The sequence below is a fragment of the Echiichthys vipera genome (assembly GCF_963691815.1).
Source record: "Echiichthys vipera genome assembly, chromosome: 15".
Taxonomy (NCBI): Eukaryota; Metazoa; Chordata; class Actinopteri; order Perciformes; family Trachinidae; genus Echiichthys; species Echiichthys vipera.
In genome coordinates this window covers 28,964,490-28,986,743 of record NC_139840.1, presented here as the reverse complement: position 1 = coordinate 28,986,743, position 22,254 = coordinate 28,964,490, and the positions used below count along the sequence as shown (strand labels likewise).

Here is a 22,254-nt window from a genome sequence, read left to right as displayed (position 1 = left end):
CGTAGTTAAAGTTGTACTCTAAGATTTTCATCTATTTAATTGTCTTTTAAATTCCTATCCATCACAGAGTGAGTTAAAACAATGGTGATTGATCATATGACCCACTAATGAATAACTTTTTGCTGAGTATTCCAATATCCGTGTCTGTGGCATTCTCGGGCAGGATGTAAATAAGCCGCCGTTAGTGACACTACTGACAGTGGTCGGCCCAGATCAGTTATGCTGCATTCGCTTGTAATCGGACTTTGGGAACTTCATCTTCTGAGTCTGTCAAGGACAGAAGTGTAATAGGAACGTGTGTGTGTGTGTGTGTGTGTGTGTATTTGAGAGGGTAACATAGCGGATGGACTGGAAGTAGAGAGGTAAATGTTTACAAAAGAGCAAAAAAATTAAAAAAGTCAATGGATGTGACAAGATGGAGGCTCTGAATGAACCAAGTTGTGCAGTTATATCGTATTACGAAAGAGGCCACTAGAAACATATCTAAATTCTTATGGAGTACAAATTTAAAGCTGAAGTTGGTAACTTTAATTTTTCATATTTGCTGAAATCGTCACTATATCCTGACAGCCCAATTAGACACACAATCTGTGAAAAAGTAATGTAGCTCCTTCCTCCACCTACTACTCTCTGTATTGGAACATAATATTCTAGGAAACAAGGTTGCTGTTTAACCACTATTTACTCTTTTAGCTCTGGGGTTGGTCTCCACCAATTCCTTTTTAAATTATTATAATCATTATTATTATTAAAGGTTGAATATGTAGAATCTTTATTACAAGGTATATTTTTTAAAAATACACCCACGGGGCGTTTTGAGTCGTACAGAATGAAAATATTGCTTTTCCTTAAAAAAAATGTAATTCTGAAATAATATTTTAAAAAATTTTGACGGTTTTTGAATGACTTCTGTCCCGTTCTGTTTCCATGGTAGCAGCCAATAGCATTGGGCGTTGGTGGTTGCCAGGGTTGTCTGTTGTTGGGTGCAGCTACTGTAGGCTGGCACTGGGTGAAATGGAGTTTGCCAATCCTGCAGCTGCTTCGGAGCCTCAGTGAAGGGGGCGTTATTAGTCCCAGCAGCTGAGTGAGCGGAGACAGGCAAAAACCAGAGTCAATATAGGCCAAGCATTCACTCCATGCACTGAGAGAAAGGAGAGAAACGCCATTCAAACGCACCCCCAAATGGCTACGGTTCTCCTTGATCGCAAATATCACTTTCATCTTTACTTAGCTGGAACGGCTAAGTGCAATACTTGTTTTTATGGTGTGACTTGCTGGAGGGGATGGGTTCAAACAGGCTCAAACAGACTCCGGTTTCTTGTAGGGTAAAGGGCCAGATCTGACAAACCTGGCAACCTGACAAAAAGTCACATGGTTCTTTGTTTTACTTTGGTAAGTGAAAAGACAGTCATACAGAGAGAGAGGTGCGTACTGATATTTTTTGTTGTTGCGACTACGATCTTGAAACACTAGATGGCGGTGTTCTGATCATTCTTCATATTCAACCTTTAAGTAGGACAAACCAAGTGAAAGACATTATGTGGGGGACATGAAAGTAACGTGTGTTCAAATTGCTCACATAAAAAAAAACAAGACAGAGACGAGCAGGAAGTCATAGTACATGTCATATCAGCATATGTTGACAGTGTAGAAAGGCACTGTGTGTGTGTGTGTGTGTTTGTGTGTGTGTGTGTGTGTGTGTGTGTGTGTGTGTGTGTGTGTGTGTGTGTGTGTGCGTATATCTGTGTGGGTTAAATTTTCATCAGATACCATTATTTCTGATGTCCATGACAAATATACATCCATAAATCTAGAAATCATAGAAAGACGATGCTCCTAACAGCTTCAGAACTTGCTTGTGTTTCAGTGTGCTACCAAAGTAATAAAGTGATAGTGTCTGCACCTCCCTGGGTACACTGCAAACTGTTACGGCTATTTAATGGCAATTTGTATGGAAGTAAATCTCTTTCATTGGATTTTGAAATTAAAAAGCAATTGAATTTCTAGCAATGAATATTTATGCATTGAAAATATTTATCCGTCTGTTTGACTCTGATTTTAACTCTTTATTTTTCAATGATCATAAATTCGAGGTTAAATAGGAGCCGATCCAAGCTACACTGAATTGTATACATAGCATTTCATACACTGAATTTGCATCTGAATTTGGCCTGTTGAATTTTTTAACTTTTAATTTTTTAATGTTGAAATTTTTATTCTTGAATTTTTTACCATTTCATTTTTTAACATTTAATTTTGTTAATATTTAATTTTTTAACATTGAATTTATTAACCTTGAATTTACGATCATTGAAAAGTAGAGAGTTAAATTCAGAGTCAAAACATCTAGATACATATTTTCAATGTATAAATATTTAGTGCTAGAAATTCAATAGTTTTATTAATTTCAAAATCAGATGACACAGATTTACTTCCATAAATTTGTCAAATTCATAGATAAAGGTAAACAAACGAATTGAAGCCCAAAGCTTCACTGATTCCATGGCAATTCTCTTTTGGTAGTCGCACATTGCCGAGCATATCTCCACAGTGCTGTGTCAGCAAAAGCCAATCAGAGACAGAGTAGGGCGTGTCATGCCTTTGCCGTCCCTCCAGACCATCCATTCTAGTATCAACCTTAAATAGATAGCACAAGGGGAGGAGAATGACCGAGAGTGGAAGTCAGCCTTTATGCTTGCACTTCACATCCTGTACAGACAGCCATGCCCAAGCAAAATCTCCTAATTAAGCAGCTAACAAATGCAGTGAAATTTGTCTGCTTGTCCTCCTGTCTCCTCCTGTGTGTGTGTGTGTGTGTGTGTGTGTGTGTGTGTGTGTGTGTGTGTGTGTGTGTGTGTGTGTGTGTGTGTGTCTGCTGGACACCACAGATCGACTTTACTTTGCCACTCTACGTGTCAAACCAAAGAATACAGCCAACGCACACTACTTCAGCGTGGATGAGGAGTTCATATATGAGAGGTAAGCCTGTTTGATAAGCAGCTGGATTAAATTCACATCACTCAGTCAACAAGAGATTATACCAGCACAGAATCCTTAACTCAAAATATCCATGCCATAATACATGCCTTATAGAGGATCAGCAGATGTCATCAGCATTCGGAATATACAGATCACCACATATTTTGGAAAAATATCATGGTATGTGGTGTGTAGTCACTGTCCTAATATAAGCAAATAATATGGGTGTGAGCAGTGGTGTTGAGTTGATGTAAACAGACATGAATCAATGGCAAGTTTGCCTCTAGTTTAACACACATATTACTGATGTAGTAGCACACATAAAGGGGACCTCCATCAATTTTAAACATTAAAGGTTGGAGAATAAGCAGAACACCGCCATCTCAAGATCGTAGTGGCAACAACAAACAATAATTCTAATAATGTTCTGTCTCCAGAGGGAGCTGTGTGACATCTGATGACTCCACAACATTTATCAGTTTAGAATGTAAATTCTCAAAACTACTTATTCAACCTTCACATCATAGAGTCACTTGTGCACTTTATAAAAGCAGTTTCTCATTCTTTTGAACAAGTTGCAAATATTTTGGCACATACATGCAAATGATTCTGTATAACTGCTGTTTCCTACATCGTCAATAGTCTTACACCCAAATCATCTGGCATGAGTTAATTACAGTAGTCATTACATGTAAAATGGTTGAACCAGTTGTCATAATTTGTCAAGCATATTTTATATACAATTCCATTAAATCTTTTTATATTGTAAATGTGTCCTGAATGTATGAATTGTTCTCACATGAGTTTTGACATGAATCTAGGAAATGAACAGGGTGATAAGAAGAGGAGGCTGCGTGGTGGAAGAGACGGTGTACTGTACTGTAATTCCCCACACAGCATGTACAGTTCTGCCTAAACAGTGTTTTCTGTGTACATTTCTTTTTTTTTATTCTTGTGCTTTATGTTTTTTTTACCGTTTTGCAATTGTTATATATATATATATATATATATATATATATATATATATATATATATATATATATATATATACACCAAATCCCACAGTTCAAATTTCTGAACAATGAGTTTATTGTTGACAATAGATTTTTATTTTCCATTCATTCAAGCAAATTGCACGTTTTCCCTGTGTGCATTTGTTTACAATTTGCACAATACCCACTCACATAAATTGATGATCAAAACCAATGAGTGAATTCTCAGTGAACTTGTCGAACTCTTCACAACTTCTAAACATTCTTTCATCGTTTGAGTCATCACATAAAATGATCAATGATAAAAATCTGTCAGACATACATTTATATTCCACAAATATCTATGACATGGAATAAAGTCTTCTAAATTGTTTAATGAGTTGCCAGGTGACAGTAATGAACTCAGAATTCCAATCAAGACCAAGCACAGGAGAACTTAGTGTTCCGTTCTGTGAGGATGTACAGTTTGCAGTCTTTTACTCAACTACTGCAGGTCAGTTTTGCACGTTTCTTTTTTATTGGCCATGGATGTTATTGTAGCACATTCTCTGTTGGCTGTATATGACTTTACATGAAAGATCAAAGTTGATTTTTATGTTTACAGTACATCTAACACATTGATACACATACATTTACTGTATACATACCCTTTTTCTGTGTACTACAGAACTTTTACCTGCTGCTGAAATCAGAATCTAAAAATCTCAGTGTGATGCACAGTCAAATGTTCTGTTAGTTACTACTTTTTGCACACATGCCAGCTCACATTGTAATGATTGCACAAACAAAGATTAGAGAATGTTATGACTGTTTAGAAAAATTAGCCAAAGTCACTGAGAAAAACTGTGATTGATTTCATTATTTGAGTGTCCTGCACCAAATAGTGCCCATGACACGACACTAACCAGCAACAACCAGGATAGCCCTGACAAATAAGAATATACAGCTCAACAAAACAAGATAATTAAAAAAGAAGTACATAATAAAAAATGACATATTATAAGATGTAGTGTTTTCTGTCTTAGCTACCATATGCAGTATAACAAAAATGTCCAAATTAAGAAGCCACCTCAACAAATAAGAGAACAGATTTATTTTTTTCTGTTACATATACAATACTTATGACCAGTAACTTAAATAAAAAGTGGGAGACTTATTTACTGTGTTCATAATACTGTATATACTGTACATGTGAGGTGGACATAGTGCATACTGAAATACAAAGCCCACTTTAGGTTTTAAGTGCAGTTTTGGATCACTTACTTTAATTTTAGTAGACAGGGGATGAAAAGTGTGCAGTATGTGTCCAGGGTGACAATGTATAAGTCTTTAGTCTGTTAAAAGAAGCGTTAGGTTCACTTCCGGACCAGTCCTGACTCAGAGGGGGCTGGTAGTTCAGGGAGATGGCAGCAGGTAGGAAGGACCTCCTGTAGTGATCCTTGGATCAGTGTCTGATGGACAGTGCACTGTCATTTGAGCAGGTCAAAAATATTTGTAAATTGATTTACATATAGAAGCAGGCTGATGAGGAAACACTAAGGTGGTCCTTTAAATATCAACCTGCAACTGAAGCCCATTCATCTCCATACATTCAGCCCCTGGCTATGATCCCACTGTAAGATATAGGTCAAGATGAGATCAGTGGCTGTGCCCTCGTGATGGAAAAGGGATTTAGGACAAACACTGATGACACCATTCAGACTTGATGCCTAAACATTCTAATCTACCATTTTCACATCTAATGAAGATGTCTGACATAGCACTTGAGTGTTACGCCCCGGCCTAGGGGTACCGTATCATAAAAGTTGCTCTCCCCTTTTCCCAAACTCCCAGAGACCAAGACACTAAGTAGCAGTCCAACATTAATTTATTTTCAACACAGGGTAGTTTAAACTTCAGGGTGAGTTCGGCCAAAATAATAAACAAAACATCTCTTATTTGAAAACTATCTTACCTATCAAAAATTAAATGGTAAAAGAAAATACAGGACTCTTACCTGGCTCCCTAACAAATAAACAGGAGAAAAACTGGTGCCCAAACAAATAGGCTGCGAAGTGAACCACGAACAGTCTTTTAGAAAACAATTCCCGCTCCGCAGTCTGGCTATACACAATCTGAAGTTCATAAAAAAGAACAAGTGATGCTCAGCTACCCAAAAAAAGTTTGTTGCTGATTTTCCAGTCAATTATCCGTGCCTGTATGTTTGATGCAGAACTAGTTTCTTCAGAGCGTAATAATATTTTGGCCAAAGGTGGTGGCACGGTTCAACGCGTGACCGTACTACACCAATAAGATAGCTGCTTTTCGTCAACAGAATTGCAAGATGGCGGCTCCTGTGGTTAGATTCAATGTTAGCGATAAAGAGGAACACAACACCCCAAAATCCTCTTGAGTGGGCCAAATGGATTCTTAACTGTGCTGAATACATAACCAAGTCCAAGAAGAGCAATAAGGCAAATATGTGATAAGGAGAACTTTTTATGTTAAGTCAGATCAATAAAAGACAGTAATTGTACTCATACCACTGACTATTCGTTTGTTCATTAATTCATCCACACACGAAAACACTGATCAACCATAAAAACGATCTTTAATAAAAATTTGAAATGTAAAACTGTAAAAAAATATATATATAATAAGGGATAACGGAACAGCCCAGAGCTAAATGTGAAAAAAAACTCTACAAAATAAAATTAGGGATAACAGAACAGCCCAGAGCTAAATATGAAATAAAAACTGTACAAAATAGAATTAGGGATAACAGAGCAGCCCAGAGCTAAATATGAATAAAAAAACTGTACTAAATAGATTAGGGAATTAGGTGCAGATAGCAGTATACACCAGAATCGTTTTGAGGGTGTGATTAAAACAATGAGCAACAATGAGAGCATGTACACTCAACACCTGCAACACCTCCTCCTCGACCATTGCATCGAGTATGAGTAATAATATGACTGGGAGGAGTGGATTCATTTAGGCTAACATATTCTTCATGACACAGCCAGGTTTCAGTCAGACAGAGTAAATCAATATGGTTATCTGATATCAGATCATTTACTAATACAGCTTTAGATGGCGGAGATCTGATGTTTACATGGACATTACAAGTCCACAGTCTTGATCCAGAGGTTCTAGCCAATTATAGTCCTATTTCTAACCTTCCTTTTCTTTCTAAGATCCTCAAGAAATTAGTCCCCAATCAGTGTGTGACTTTTTACATAAAGAGTTAATCAAGGAATTCCAGTCAGGATTTAGAACGAATCACAGCACTGAGACAGCAATGGTAAAAAATACTAATGACCTTCTAATAGCTTCAGACAAAGGACCTGTCTCTGTACTTGTTTTACTAAATCTTAGTGCGGCCTTCGACACTATTGACAATTGCATCCTGCTACAGAGACTGGAGCATCTAATTGGCGTTAGAGGACCCGCATTAAGTTCGTTGAAGTCGTATTTATCAGATAGATCTCAGTTTGTCCATGTTAACGACAAATACTCCATGCAAACTAAAGTCAGTCATGGAGTCCCACAGGGTTCTGTCCTTGGACCGATTCTATTCACCTTATATATGCTTCCCTTAGGAAATATTTTAAGGAAGCACTCCATAAATTTTCATTGTTACGCTGATGATACACAATTATATTTGTCAATCAAACCAGAAGAAACCATTCAGTTAGATAAACTTCAAATGTACATTAAGGAAATAAAAAGCTGGATGACCTGCAATTTTCTGATGTTAAACTCAGATAAAACATTATTGTACTTAGCCCTGAAGGCCTCCGAAACTCAATATCTAAAGATATTATTACTCTGGATGATGTTGTGTTGTCCTCCAGCACCACAGTCAGAAATCTAGGTTTTATTTTTGATCAGGATATGTCCTTCGATTCTCACATAAAATTAGCAACAAGGACTGCATATTTTTGCGTAATATTCTGAAAATTAGGAACATTGTTCCTCAGAGAGATGCAGAAAAACTAGTCATTTGTTACTTCTAGGCTGGACTATTGCAACTCATTATTATCATGCTGCTCCAATAAGTCTGTTAAGAGTCTCTAGTTGGTCCAAAATGGAAAAACAAATCGAAGAGAACATTAGTCACTAGTCACTATTAGTCATATATACTATTCAAGATTCAAGATTCAAGATGTTTATTGTCATATGTTCAGTTAAGACAGACGTCACACTGCACAATGAAATTCTTACTTTGCACATCTCCCTGGTCACAAAGAAAGTAAAAATGAAATAAAATAAAAAATATTTAACTAAACAGTGTCAAAAAATAGAATTTAAAAAAGGCTAGGACTAAAAATAAAACTAAATAAAAATTAAAGTGAAAAGATATTCCATCTTTTCACTTTAATTTTTATTTAGTTTTATTTTTAGTCTGTGCATATATTTTTAGTCTGTACATTTGTACATTTTTTTAACTTAAATTGTATTGTAGCCTTTTTAAAATTCTATTTTTTAAAACAGATCCAAGAGCAATATTGCACGATTAAAATGAGAAAAAAATTGAATCTTAGAACAGATCCAAACAGTATTGCACGATTGATTATAGGAAGAAATGACAACAAGTATTGAGAGCACAGAGAGTAGCAGCAGTGTTTGTATGTTAATCAGTTCTGTGTGTGTGTGTGTGTGTGTGTGTGTGTGTGTGTGTGTATGAATCAGTTCAGGGATGTGAGGGGGGGGGGGGGGGTATTGATGAGGGAGCTGTTCACCAGCCTGATGGCCTGTGGATAAAAACTATTTGTCATCCTAGTGGTTCTGGATCTCAGACTCCTGTAGCGTCTGCCTGATGGCAGCAGCGTGAAGAGTCTGTGCTGTGGGTGGGTAGTGTCTTTAATGATGTTGTGGGCTCTTCTGGTGGCCCTGGTGGAGTAGATGTCCTGAAGTGAGTGGAAGGCTGTTCCAGAGATGGACTATGGACTTCCTGTCTTGGGCAGTGCAGTTTCCATTACAGACTGTGATGGAGCTGGTGAGGATGCTCTCCACCGTACACCTGTATGGAGAGAAGTTGCTGAGGATTTTGGATGACATGCCAAATTTTCTCAGCTTTCTCAGGAAGTACAGTCGCTGCTGGGCTTTTTTAATCCTCTGCTGTGCGTTGTGGGACCAAGTTAGGTCCTTGCTGATGTAAGTGCAGAGGAATTTGAAGGTTTTCACCCTGTCCACTTCTGTCTCACCTATGCACAGTGGTATGTGCTGCACTGTCTTCCTTCTGGGGTCAATGATCATCTCCTTGGTCTTTTCTGCATTCAAGGAGAGATTATTGTCTTGACACCAGGCCACAAGTTCTGCCACCTCTCTCCTATACGCCGTCTCTGACCCACCAGTAATCAGTCCGATGACTGTAGTATCGTCCGCAAACTTTACGATACTGTTGTTGTTCTGGCCGGCCACACAATCGTAGGTGAAGAGGGTGTACAGCAAGGGACTCAGCAAGCAGTCCTGGGGGGTCCCTATGCTTACAGTTCTTGTTTGAGATGTGCAGTTGCCAACTCTGACTGACTGGGGTCTGTCGTTGAGGAAACTCAGCACCCAGTTACAGAGGCCAGGTGTCAGACCAAGAGTGAGGAGCTTAGTAGAGAGTTTATATGGAATGACCATGTTAAACGCTGAGCTGTAGTCTATGAAAAGCAGTCTGACGTATGTATCCTTGGCCTCTAGGTGAGTGAGGGTGGTGTGAATAACTGTGTTTATGGCATCGTCTGTGGACCGGTTCTGACGGTACGCAAACTGTAAAGGGTCCAAGGTGTCGGGGATGTTCTTTTTGATGTGTGTCATGACTATCCTCCCGAAACACTTCATCACTCTAGGGATGACTGCAATGGGACGATAGTCATTCAGGCAGGTCACAATGTTTTTCTTTGGGAGGGGAATGATGGTGGTGGATTTGAAGCAGACAGGACCAACAGCTTGTGCTAGTGACAGGTTGTAGATATCAGCAAGCACATCAGCCAGTTCCCATGAACAGACCCTGAGGGCACGCCCGGAGATGTTGTCTGGGCCGGCTGCTTTCCGTGGATTCGTTCTCCTCAGAGCTGTGCGCACCTCAGCTGTTGTCACAGTGAGTGGTGAGTCTTGTGCACGCTCCGTAGTCAGTGGTCCTCTCTGTTGGTTGGTGTTGAGGGCCTCGAAGCGGGCATAGAACTCATTAAGCTCATCTGCTAGTTAGGGCTGGCTGGTTGTGGCCCATCTGCTCCCCTGATGGTAGTCAGTGATGTGCTGCAGTCCTTGCCACATGCGACGGGAATCTGTGGTGGAGTAGAAACCCTCCAGCTTCACTCTGTATTGCCTTTTGGCATCTCTGATGGACTTACGCAGGTCATATCTGGCCTTTTTGTAGTCCTCAGCGCTGCCTGAGGCAAATGCAGTGGAGCGTGCACGCAGCATGGGCCGAACTTCACAGTTGATCCAGGGCTTTTGGTTTGGGTATATCCTGCGACGTTTTGTGGGTACAATGTTTTTTTCACATGTACTGATGTAGCATGTTACACTGGAGGCATATTCCTGCAAGTCCACAATACAGTCAGTCCCTGTAGCAGCAGTTTTAAAAATGTCCCAATTTGTACTACCAAAGCAGTCCTGAAGCACCAGTCCAGTTTCTTCATTCCACACTTTAACAGTAGTACTTACTGGGGGGGCTTGCTTGAGGCGTTGTCTGTATGCAGGGTAGAGGAAAGCTGAGATGTGGTCGGACTGACCAAAGTGAGGCCGAGGCACAGCCTTGTAGGCTCCCTTTATGTTGCAGTAGACCTGGTCCAGAGTGTTGTTCTCCCTCGTCGGAAAGTTCACTTGTTGGTGGTATTTGGGGAGAACACTCTTGAGGTTGCAGTGGTTAAAATCGCTGGCAGCAACGAACACTGCGTCCGGTTGTGTGGTCTCGTATTTGTTAATGATGTCATGCAGCAGCCTCAGCGCCGTGGTGTAGTCCGCCCGCGGCGGGATGTAAACACTCAGCAAAAACACAGCACTGAACTCCCTAGGCAGATAGAATGGTCTGCATTTCACCATTAAAAGTTCGATATCAAACAAGCAGTGTCTTTCAACCACCTGTACGTCCGAGCACCAACTGTTATCACTATACTATCATTAGTCTTAGTCTAACTATAAAATTTGTAGCCATAAAAATACTATCAGTGGTATGTCTTGCTGTATCACAGCTGGTATTACCGCTACTCATCATTTATCATATTTACCACCATGATTTTTATCATTGTCATATTCTATCCCCTTAGCTGTACTTGTTTCTTACTATTCTTCTATATTAAGTGCCATAACATATAAGTCATATTCACATTACTATAGATATTATTATAGTAACTGTTACTTTTGTGGTGGCTTGCATCTCTGGAAGTGTCTCTGTCTGTCTGTCTTTGTCTCTCTCTCTGTCCATCTGTCTGTCTTTTCTCTCTTACTGTCTTCTTTTCTTCCTCCTCAATTTTTGATTGAATTGATTTAGATGATCGTGAAGCACACAGCGTTTGTATAGGATACTGGGCTGGAAAGTGCTCCACAGGGAGTGCAGAGAGGTATGTAAGACTGCATCTCTGCTTCCTGTGCATCTGTGGTAAGGGCAGCGCAGAGAGCACTATTAAACTGCGACTCTGCATCCAGATCCCAACACTGGGTTGTTGTCAGGAGGTGGTGGTGGTGCAGGACCGGACAGTCAGGTCAATGTTGACGGATAAATGTTTTGACCCCTCCTGGTTAGGGTGCAGACTGTCATGTTTAAAAAGCCTGGCACTGTTTAAAAAAGTAGTAAAGTTGTCCACAAATGGATTTTTTTTTCCAGGCAGTATCTTTTAAGCCCCAGGTGCAGCTGGGGGAGGCAGTTAAGTGAACCAGAAAAATCAGTCGCTTACCCATGTCTAGCAGGCAGTATACGATGGACCTGAAGTCCTGCTTGAGGACCTCAGACTGGCGGTTCTTTAAATCATTTGTACTGGCCTGCAGGACCAGCGTGGAGGCCGAGCTGTTCTTTGAACATAGCTGGAGGGCGGAGGACTCAACCTCCCTGACGATCAGGTTAGATGAGAAGACCCAGGCTCCTGGGCCGGTGAGAGCCACGACCAGCTGGATGGATGGATTCCGGGGCAAGCTGGAGCACACACTCCAGGTGTTATCCAGTGATCCGGAGGCGGAGGAAGGAGAGCTAGACTCCACTTAAGTAGAGTTGAGCCACTGCTCCGTCCTCCCTGATCGAGCACTGCCACTCCACGGGGCAAAGGCAGGAGGTGGAGGGTGCCGATAACTAGGCCTTGACTCCATGGTGGTGCCAGCAGGACTCGGCGAATGCTGGTGCCGGAGATCCGGTGGTGATGGAACCAGTCCACGGTAGGGTGGTGGTGTCCTCGGCCGTCATGCTCTGGTCACGAGTGCCGGAAGCCCTAAGATGGGCGACAAGCTTTGCCTGGGTCGTGGCAACGATGGAGAGATCCAGGAGAATTTTGTCCCTCTCCTTGAGGTCAGCCTTCAGGCCAGAGACATTGGCCCTCATTTATCAATCTTGTGTGAAAACGGGCGCAGATCTGAGCGCAGAATTGGTCGTAGGAAAGGACCCATGTGTGATTTATGAAACATTCGTATCCGTATCCAATCTCAGCGTACGAATGAGCAGGCCTTCATAAATGCGGCGGCTGCATTTGATCGTCATTAACATGTTACGCCCTTAAATATTCCTGTTTCAGAGGCCTCGCCCACTGAGGTCAAACATGGAGAGGAGAAACGCATGTAAGAAAAGGAACTTTTCCGACACACAGATCGGCATCCTGACATCCGAGATGGAGCAAATAAAGATGTGCTTTTTGGCAGTCTTAAGAGTGGAATAAAAGGGGCCCATAAAAACGCTGTATGGAAAAGAATAACGGAGGCAGTCAACCCGAAGCAGCGCTCCACTGTGACCCGTGTGCATTTGTGCGCACTGCTGTACCTGCGCTCCTGCTCTGTAGCGGGGTTTGCCAGCGGGGTTATTTGGTATTCCATTGTCATATTCTATCCCCTTAGCTGTACTTGTTTCTTACTATTCTTCTATATTAAGTGCCATAACATATAAGTCATATTCACATTACTATAGATATTATTATAGTAACTGTTACTTTTGTGGTGGCTTGCAGCGCTCCACTGTGACCCGTGTGCATTTGTGCGCACTGCTGTACCTGCGCTCCTGCTCTGTAGCGGGGTTTGCCAGCGGGGTTATTTGGTATTCCGTTAGAGGATACCCGTTGTCACCTAGAAGAACCATACCAAGATGTTAATCATCTGATACCTTGTTTGATTTAATGCAATTTATCGAGGGTAGCAACTAACCGAGGAGATGACTTTGGCTCTGCAGTGCGCTTTCCTTTTCATTCATTCATCTTCAACCGCTTGTCCCGCGGGGGGCTGGAGCCGAGCTGTTTTGAAATATAAAAGAATCGCGTGTGCCCCCCCCGGCCACCTGGCCACCACGTTTAAAAGCGATAGCTTGGCATCACAAATCACCTGTACATTTATGGAGTGGTTGTTTTGGCGATTGATGATTTATTCGTTTTAAGAATCCGTTTTGATCTGTTCTTAATATATGACTGCTTATGCTTAATGACAGCTGAGGTTTGTTAATTATTTTCAGCCAGATTTTGATGTGCTGCACCGCAAATATACAGGCTGAAATCTGCGTACACGATCTCAGACCAGACGTGAGATTTGATCGTAGCTCCCGCTCACGTCTAAATTGATAAATGCCGAAGTTTGCCAGGAAATGGTCGTACGCACGTTTTTCTGCCGTACGTTCGTTTGATAAATTAGGGCCATTCTCCTTGATTTTTGAGAGGGTGGGGAGACAGGACTCATCATACCTGCAGCCTGTGCTGGGGATCCGTCCACCGGGGACACAGAACCACTATAAGGAGGTGAGATTAATTCCGATGCTGGAGCCGAATTGTCCAGGGAGACCTTCTTCACTCCTGGGCAGGAAGCCCACTTCACCAGTTGCTTTTAGATTCTACTGAGTTAAAAAAGTTCTTTAAAAAGTGGCGCCTCGCTAGTGCTATACGACTTTTCTTTTACTTCTCCGTTGTAATCAGAGGCAACCACAGGCCCCATGGTTAAAAGCTTTCGTCCATGTTTTTTTTTAATATCCAATAAAAGCTGGGCACGAGTGATTCCAAATATAAAAACGAGAAACTGTGTTAAAAACAAAACAAAAACAATATTACTTATTGTTCTTCTTGGACACGGTTATGAATTCAGCACAGTTTAAAATCCATTTGGCCCACTTAAGACGATTTTCGGATGTTTCTTCTTTATCGCTGACATTGAATCTAACGACGGGAGCCGCCATCTTGCCATTCTGTTGACACAAAGCAGCTATCTTATTGGTTTAGCACGGTCGTGTGTTGAACCGTGCCACCACCCAAGGCCAAAATATCATTACGGTCTGAAGAAACTAGTTCTGCATAAACGTAACAGAGTCATTGGTGTACAGTGTGAACAGCAGAGGAGAGCTAACACGTCCTTGTGGTGCGCCGCAGCTGGTTGTGACCATAGAGGAATAGGTGTTAGGCGGAGCAGCTGTTCAATTCAATTCAATTCAATTTTATTTATAGTGCCAAATCATAACAAAAGTTATCTCAGGACACTTTACAGAGTAAGGTCATCAGCCAGGGACCACCAATAACCAACGTTTCACTTCTTTAAACCTGGAACGTCTCCTGGTGGCGGAGCAGATGTCTCCCTGCCACCCCTGCAGCTGATAGGTGTTCCCCCCCGGTTGTTGTTGTGGTTAGTTGTTCGTTGCTCAGCACTTGTCCTTCCTCCTTAACCAGAGCCAAAAGCTTCCTTTCTCAGCCTCCTCTGCCAGCTCTTTGGTTGCCTTCTCTCCCTCCTGTCACTCCTGCGTCCCTCAGAACGCGTGTGGTTGACTGCCCCACATAGCCTTGGCATCCAAAATCCACCAGATAGATAGTTGTCTTCCAGCCAGCCATCTGGAACTCAGCAGCCAACTTTGAGTACTTGGCCTTTTTTCGTTCTTAGGCGGCCTCGATCCCCTCCTTCGCTGGTACCATGAGCTCAATGAGGAGCAGGGATTTTGCCTTAGAGGAACCACGCCACTATGTCCAGGCGGGGCGATGTAGCAGTGATTGCGACCGAAAAGTGAAGCTGCCTGTCGAGGTCGACTCTCATGTTCCACTCCTGGTTAGGGTAGAATGGCCTAGGTGTTTCTTTTGGCCTGGTGTCTCCTGGGAGAGCGCGATCTTACAGCCTGACAGGATGTGCTGGAGGTTTGCATTAGGGGTGTTGCAGAGTGTGCAGCATTCCTCACTCCCAAACCACTGGTGAAGGTTCCGAGGACAGGGAAGCGTGTCATATGTTGCACGAATAAGGAAGCTGAGCCTTGCCCGCGGGATCTTCCACAGGTCTGTCCAACTGACGTTTCAGTTGATGACTCTTTTATCTTATAGCTCTCTTCCTCCAACCTTGTCACCTCTGCCACCACCATCTCCTTCCTCTTTTTTTGCAGTTGGCCTTGGACCAGAACCATGGTGCTTCTCCCCACCCTAGGCCTGTTAGCTGCTGCGGCTAGCTGCAGGGTCATTAGCCAGGAACCACCAATCACCAACATTTCGCTCCTTTAATCCTGGAACGTCTCCTGCTGGCGGAGCAGTGACAGGGACGACTTTCGTTTATAGGCAGCCTCGACCCCGTCTTCCGCTGGTACCATGAGCTCAATGAGGAGCAGGGATTCAATATTCAAATAACAGTAAATATGCTAGTCTTTGCAGCAGCCCGATACCAGCTAATTCAGCCTTGACAGTCAAACTTATAGACTGTATAAAAAAATGTATGTAGCCTCTCCATCGGGGTCCGTTCTCTCAACTTGATCCAATCATATTCGCCTCTGGCAGTCGCCATCTTGTCAGACTTTAACTCCGCCTCATTTCTTCTTAACAAAAAAGGGTATTGATGTGACGTAGGAGGGAGGGAGATACGTCCATCTTGCTGATGTTTACTGAATTAGTCAAATTAGCTTCACCACTCGGGAGCTAGGCTAACAGAACATGCTACTAGATGAACAGGGAGTCAATGTTGAGATGTGTTTGACCTGGAGTCATTTTTTTTATTTCCTGTGTCTCTAGCAGAGATTCGGCTCTGCAAGTCAAGTACAGGCAGCCAGCATTTATGATCTATGATTTAAATTGATATTCAACACAGTACCATGTCCATAGACTGTTAAACATCGACCCTCACGACACGAATCCTAGCATAACAGAGCTAACATGGTGTGTTCCTAAACCATTTGTTTGTACAGTTGATCAAAGAGCAAACCATCTTGTCACTTATGGAAACACCACTACACGAATGATTGCAGTCCAGGTCAAGATGAAAAAGTTAGCATGCTAATCCTGACATCTAGCCTCTGAGGCGAGGTGAGGGCCAGGGGCTAGCTGTCACTCAAGAGGCCACACCCCTAAATATTCATAGACTTTAACCCCCAATTAACTAAAAACTAGCCTGGTACAAAAAAATTCAACCCCCTCAGTGTTGTCATGGACATATGACCTAAACATACAGACTAGAGTGTTTTTTTTGTAAACAAGTACCAAGGTTTAATTATGCTCTAAAAAATCACCCTGTTTAACATGGAGGTCAATGACAAATTGCTATATTATGCGAACTACTCCTATTGGACACTCAGAGAACTGCAGTTTTTGGCACTTCTTATTGGATCAACCAGGAAGTCGCTGTGGTGGGGGCTTGTTCAAACTAGATAATAAAATAAAGTTATATGGTATCCATTCTCTGTATGTATTTGTTCATATTTACAAAGGGTTTAACCTGAACCAGATAATACACATTGGGCCTCATGATGAATTATTCAAAAAAATATGTAAAATCTTTCACAACATTTTGTTACTTGTGCACCACACAAAAAAAAAAAAAACATGAGGGTGAGGGTCAGGGTTAGGGGGTAGTGTTAGGGTGAGACCCGGGGAACATACGACCTAGGTATGCTCCATTTTATTGGAGCATGTGTAACTGTGCTCAGTCGCAGTTGTGTAACTGGCTGGTTCAAGCAACCCCTCGATTCTGCGGAAAGATGAGCAGGAGACTTGTTTATCTTTTATGCAACCATTTCTTACCTGAATAGAACAGAAGATTGCTACATTTTTAACACTGTTATCACTTATCGCTCCTTCTCACTTATTTAGTTTGTACTTATTTTATTTCAGTATGCTGCTAAACTGCACAGGGCGTATTGTTGTATATTGTATATACCTACGCTTAACCACAATGTCTGTTGCACTCTGTCACACTTAGTTAATTGTTTGATTTATTTTACGTTAGCTTTATTTTGATTTGATTCCTTTCCCACATTTGTATTGAAACTATTGTACAATAATTTCCCTCGGTGTCAGGTTTAAGCAACCTAAAACACCCAAAACTTAACAAAAGAGAGAAAGACAAGAGTTATTTTACTTGCAAGGAGAACGGACAGAGATGTGTTCAGCTACAGTCTCCTACCGCTCTGAGGTATCTCTGCCAAACCCCTTGATTTTATTAGCATTGGTGGTTACAATGTTTACAATGAATTACCATTCTTAAGGTGAGGGTCACATAGCTGCAACACAAGACATATGGAAAATTCATAGTCTTTATGACTTTACAACTCTAAAGAAGCCTTAAAACATGTCTTGTCATTAATCAGTTGAGCAGGGTCTGTGTTTTCACAGACCCCCCCCTTTTTGGTGTCTCCTCAACAGTCACGCTTATCTGATTTCCTTGACCTGCATCCACTCAGCACGAATTGGCTATACACACACACCAAGTAATGTTAGTTTAAATGTAAAGATAATTAGAGTAAATATGGGATTACTTTATGTACAATTATTCTAACATTTCCCTCCTGTTTATCACATATTTGCTCAAATTCTCACATCACTTTTAGTCAGCCACTTCTTGTTTGATTTTCAGCTGTAAGGTCATTTTCATGAGCACAAATACATTTACACTCAGAAGTTTCTTAATACTTGTCAGAGTCATAGTCTGTTGAATCAGGATACAGCTTCCTCAAATCAAAAGGAGTTTACTGGTTGTCGTCATTGTTGCTTTCATCATCACTTTGGGGATCGCTGTCAAGCAGAGGATACAGCTGCTCCATTTTGTTCTCCATGGGTGAAATAGCTGTAGTAATGAGATGGTTAAGCAAAGCACACATACAGGAAACACAACCACATCCACACAAGGTTAAAACTGCAGCAAAAACTGCTATTGAGACTAGGACAGAGGACACCAAAGTTCTTTCCTTCCCAAACGCATCCATCCAGGAGTCCCACATAGTGGTATAGACTCCAGAATGCTTCTTCATCTTACTGTTGAGAGTACGGAGCCCTGCTACGGCCTTGGTGAGGCTGCCATCAGCAGCAGTGTCGTTAGAGATTTAAGTGCAGCACTGTTCACCGAACATTGCACATACCCCTCCTTTCTCGGCCAATAGCATGTCCAGGGCTATGACATGAGGGAAGTTGCAGCTAATTGATCACGAACTGCTTCGAACCCACTTTGTGTCCAATTACCTAGCTTTTGTACATTGTAGTGGATGTAATTGATTCTGTCAACGTTCTTGTTAACTGTACAACACAAGCAAAAAATAGATTCAAAACCATTAGATATCTGATCAGCTTCTTTATATTCCTCTTGCACCCCTCGTGGAACACCTATATCATCAACGTATGTTGGATCTCTTACATCTATCCATTTTGCAGATCTTTTCACACGTTGCCACTGTTCAGGCATTTCGTTGGATCGAGTAGCTGCTAAATCTGCAGCAGACATAGGATGAATAGATATTGGCAAGAGCAATGTTATGAGAGCACAGTATCCCGTCACATCTCGGTAATTTATCAAACAATCTCTCGTCACCACTGCACCACCAGATGTCGCTCCGTGACACAGGTTTATATTGTCCATCTACGGGCACAATTACTTCACACCATTCATTTGAGAGATTGCCTAGTCGTTTTTCTCCTTCTGTCATGTTTATACATGTAAAGTTGCCTGGTGCTACTTTTCTAGAAAACATTACTTTCTTAAGGTCGATCGCAGTGATTGGGAAAATAGAATCCCAGTATCTACAATTTTCCCTAGGATTTGTGTTATTCATTATGTCAGCTACACATATTTAGATAATTATAGCTGGGAATATTTGTAAGAGGGGTCTAGGACTCATACATGCTACACAATTCTGTTTAGACATGTTAGCAGCTTGTTCAACCATTAATAACCAATTGGTATTATGTCCAGATACCCTCTGTTGCCGCCTGGAACCATTCATCTGGAGTATACGCTACTGTAGGTTCTCCAAATGCAAAAAGTCCTTGTTCACTACATTTATACATGCATAGACTTATTAGGAACAAAGGATCATTATTATTAAACAGTTAGATGTCACTCAGCAATAAATGGCATCTCCTAACAATCTTTGGATCATTTTGGCCAAATCTCCTCTACTTGGTTTGGTGTCTTATAAACGCTTCACTGACTTTCGGGTCTATCCAGCCTCTACACGTCTGAATCCACCCTATTATCAGATTTTGCTCACCTCCCCTAACGGAGTCTTTAACCGAAATGACCTTTTTGCAATGTGTTAGATGGATCCATGTTAATCATTCTGCTATCTTTACTGCTGTGGGAGTTGTTAGCAATACCTGATACTACCCTTCACACTTAGGTGAATACCAATGTTTCTTTTTATGATTCTTATTAAACCCAGTCTCCCAGTTCCTAGGTGGAGTTCCTGCTGGGGGACGGAAAGGTTTTTCATTAGTTTGTTTCTGTTTTTGTTTTTCCAACATGGACCTCATCTAATCAGCTAATTTAGCCTCATCATCCGTTTCCCCTTAATTAATTTTTTTTTAATTGGGGTAGTCTATATGGTTTTTCAAAGAACATTTCATAAGGTATCAATTTAAAAAGTACAGGTGATATTTATGTATAAGTTTACTAAATCCAAACATTGCGTCCATGTCTTTTCTTCAATGCACTTCTTTAATCTATTTAATAGTTCCGTTCATTATTTCTACTAGGCCAGCACTTTGTGGTTGGTAAGCACAATGATTCTTCAGATCAATATGAAACATTATATTATATTATATTTTTTACTATCTGGTTTACAACATGAGTTCCATTATCACTATAGATTTTCTCAGGTATCCTTTACCTGGGAATAATGTCTTGTCAAAGCATCTATTATGAATGGACTACTTTTTCCCACTTTTTCCTTCACTTTGGTTTAATTCTATAAAATCCATGTGGATTATTTGGAATGGATATTTAGGTGTAGGAAACGTTCTTCTACGCGGTCTTAGATTACCTTGTGGATTGTGCCTGGCACTCGTCAGACATGCTCTACAGAATTTCTTTTTTTTAATTTTATTTTAAATAAGACTTGAATCCATAGGTTGGTGTATCTGTCCTACCATCCCTCCTGTTGAGACATGTGTTAACCCATGGCTCAATATTGCCGCCCATTTATACAAGTTTCTTGGTAGGATAGGTTTGTATTCTAGTCATATACATGTTGCCTTGTAGTTTTGCTCCATTTCTTATCCAAACTTCTCCTTTAGTTTGTTCTCACATTTATTTTAAAGTAGTTTGATCTAGAGTTGTGCATTATTGCACTGTCAACACAGTTGTGTCACCTGTTGCTGACGCTTTTGCTGTTTCGTCTGCAAATGCATTTCTTAGGGAAACACTATCTGTGCAAGACGTATGTGCTGCACATTTACATATTGCTAATGCTTTTGGAAGTTGCACCGCTTGCAATAGATTTGTCAAAAGTTCAACATGTGTTACTAGATCCCTGTTGAGGTTATCATGCCTCTGTTCTTCCAATATTGTACAAAAGTATTAACTGTAGCATATGTATATTGACTATCAGTATAGATAGTTACTTCTTTGTTTTTCATTAATTTACATGCTTCAGTTAGTGCTATTTATTCAGCAGCCTGTGCTGAATAATATGATGGCAGTTGTTCTGCTTTTAGCACCGTCGTATGAGTTACAACTGCATCTCCTGTCAGGGTTTTATGTAGTTCATTCTTTTTAGGGTAACCATCTACAAATATCACTCCTCCTTTTTGTAATGGTTGGTCTCTCAGATTGGCTCTGCTTTAGCTGTCTGTTTTGCTAGTTCCTGGCAATCATGTTGTACACAATCCTCTAGGAGGGGTAACAACGTAGCAGGATTCAGAGTTGTACATCTTTCAATGGTCAGATGGTGTTGTGACAGCAAAGTAGACATGCAAGACAGATGTCTAGCCGGTGATTTGTCTCCATGTTGTTGAGATAATACAGAGGTCACAAAATATCCTTTGCAATCTACCATTTGAACAAAAGGTTTCCCATAATCTGGTAATGCTAGTGCTGTGCTAGATACCAAAACTTGTTTTATTTTACAGAATGCTTCTTCAGCCTCTGCATTCCAGCATAATTGGGATGTCATTTTTAGATCTTCTTCATACATTAATTTACTCAAAGGTGCAGTTATTTCTGCATAGTTAGGCACCCAAGTTCTACAATAATTTGTCAATCCTAAAAATGACATCATCTATTTTTTCAGTCACTAGTTTGGGAGCTTGGAGGATTGCAGTTTCTTCTGTCTTCCACTATTGTTCGTCCTCCTGCACTAAGATTGTGTCCCAAGTATTTTATCTGTTCTTTGCACATCTGCAGCTTGTTCTTTACTTGCTTTGTGACCTTCTTCAGCTAAATATTTTAGGAGTGCTATAGTGTCTTTTTACATATCTCCATATCAGGGGAGGCTAGTAAAATATAATTTACATACAGGAGCACTTGGCTTCCCCCTGGAGGTTGGAATTTAGCCATACTTGCACTCATCACTTGAGAGTAAATAGTTGGTCCCTCAGTCTTGGGAAAGTCTGGTATATGTGTATCTTTTCCCCCCAAAGGTGAAGGCGAACCAGAATTGACCTTTTTTTTTTAATTTAATTTTTTTCTACTGGCACCAAAAAGAATATTTTACTGATATCTACTACAGTGAACACTTTTGCATCTGGTCTTAAAGTATTTAGCAGCGTATGAGGGTCAGGAACACACGGAGCTCTTTGAATTACAGCATTATTTACTGCTTGTAAATCTTGCACCATGCGCTGGAAAAATAGGAGTGTTGCAGGGGGAGTCTTCGCATATAATTATTAACCCTGCAGCAATTAAATCCTCAATTACAGGTTTTATTCCCTCTTGTGCATCCTGTTTTAATGGATATTGTCTCACACAT

General features: G+C 41.0%; 1 protein-coding gene across 2 annotated transcripts in view; it reads left to right on the top strand.

The window, feature by feature from the left end:
• Window positions 1-22,254, top strand: part of LOC310957236 (dual specificity protein phosphatase CDC14AB-like) — a 58,661-nt gene that overhangs the window by 649 nt on the left and 35,758 nt on the right. The window contains exon 3 of one of the 2 annotated variants that reach the window (XM_083927722.1): window positions 2,889-2,979. In XM_083927722.1, the coding sequence (XP_083783848.1) occupies window positions 2,889-2,979 (91 nt within the window). Of the gene's footprint in view, window positions 1-2,888; window positions 2,980-4,336; window positions 4,465-22,254 lie in introns of those variants that run through there. The other variant, XM_083927723.1, reaches the window with a different exon arrangement.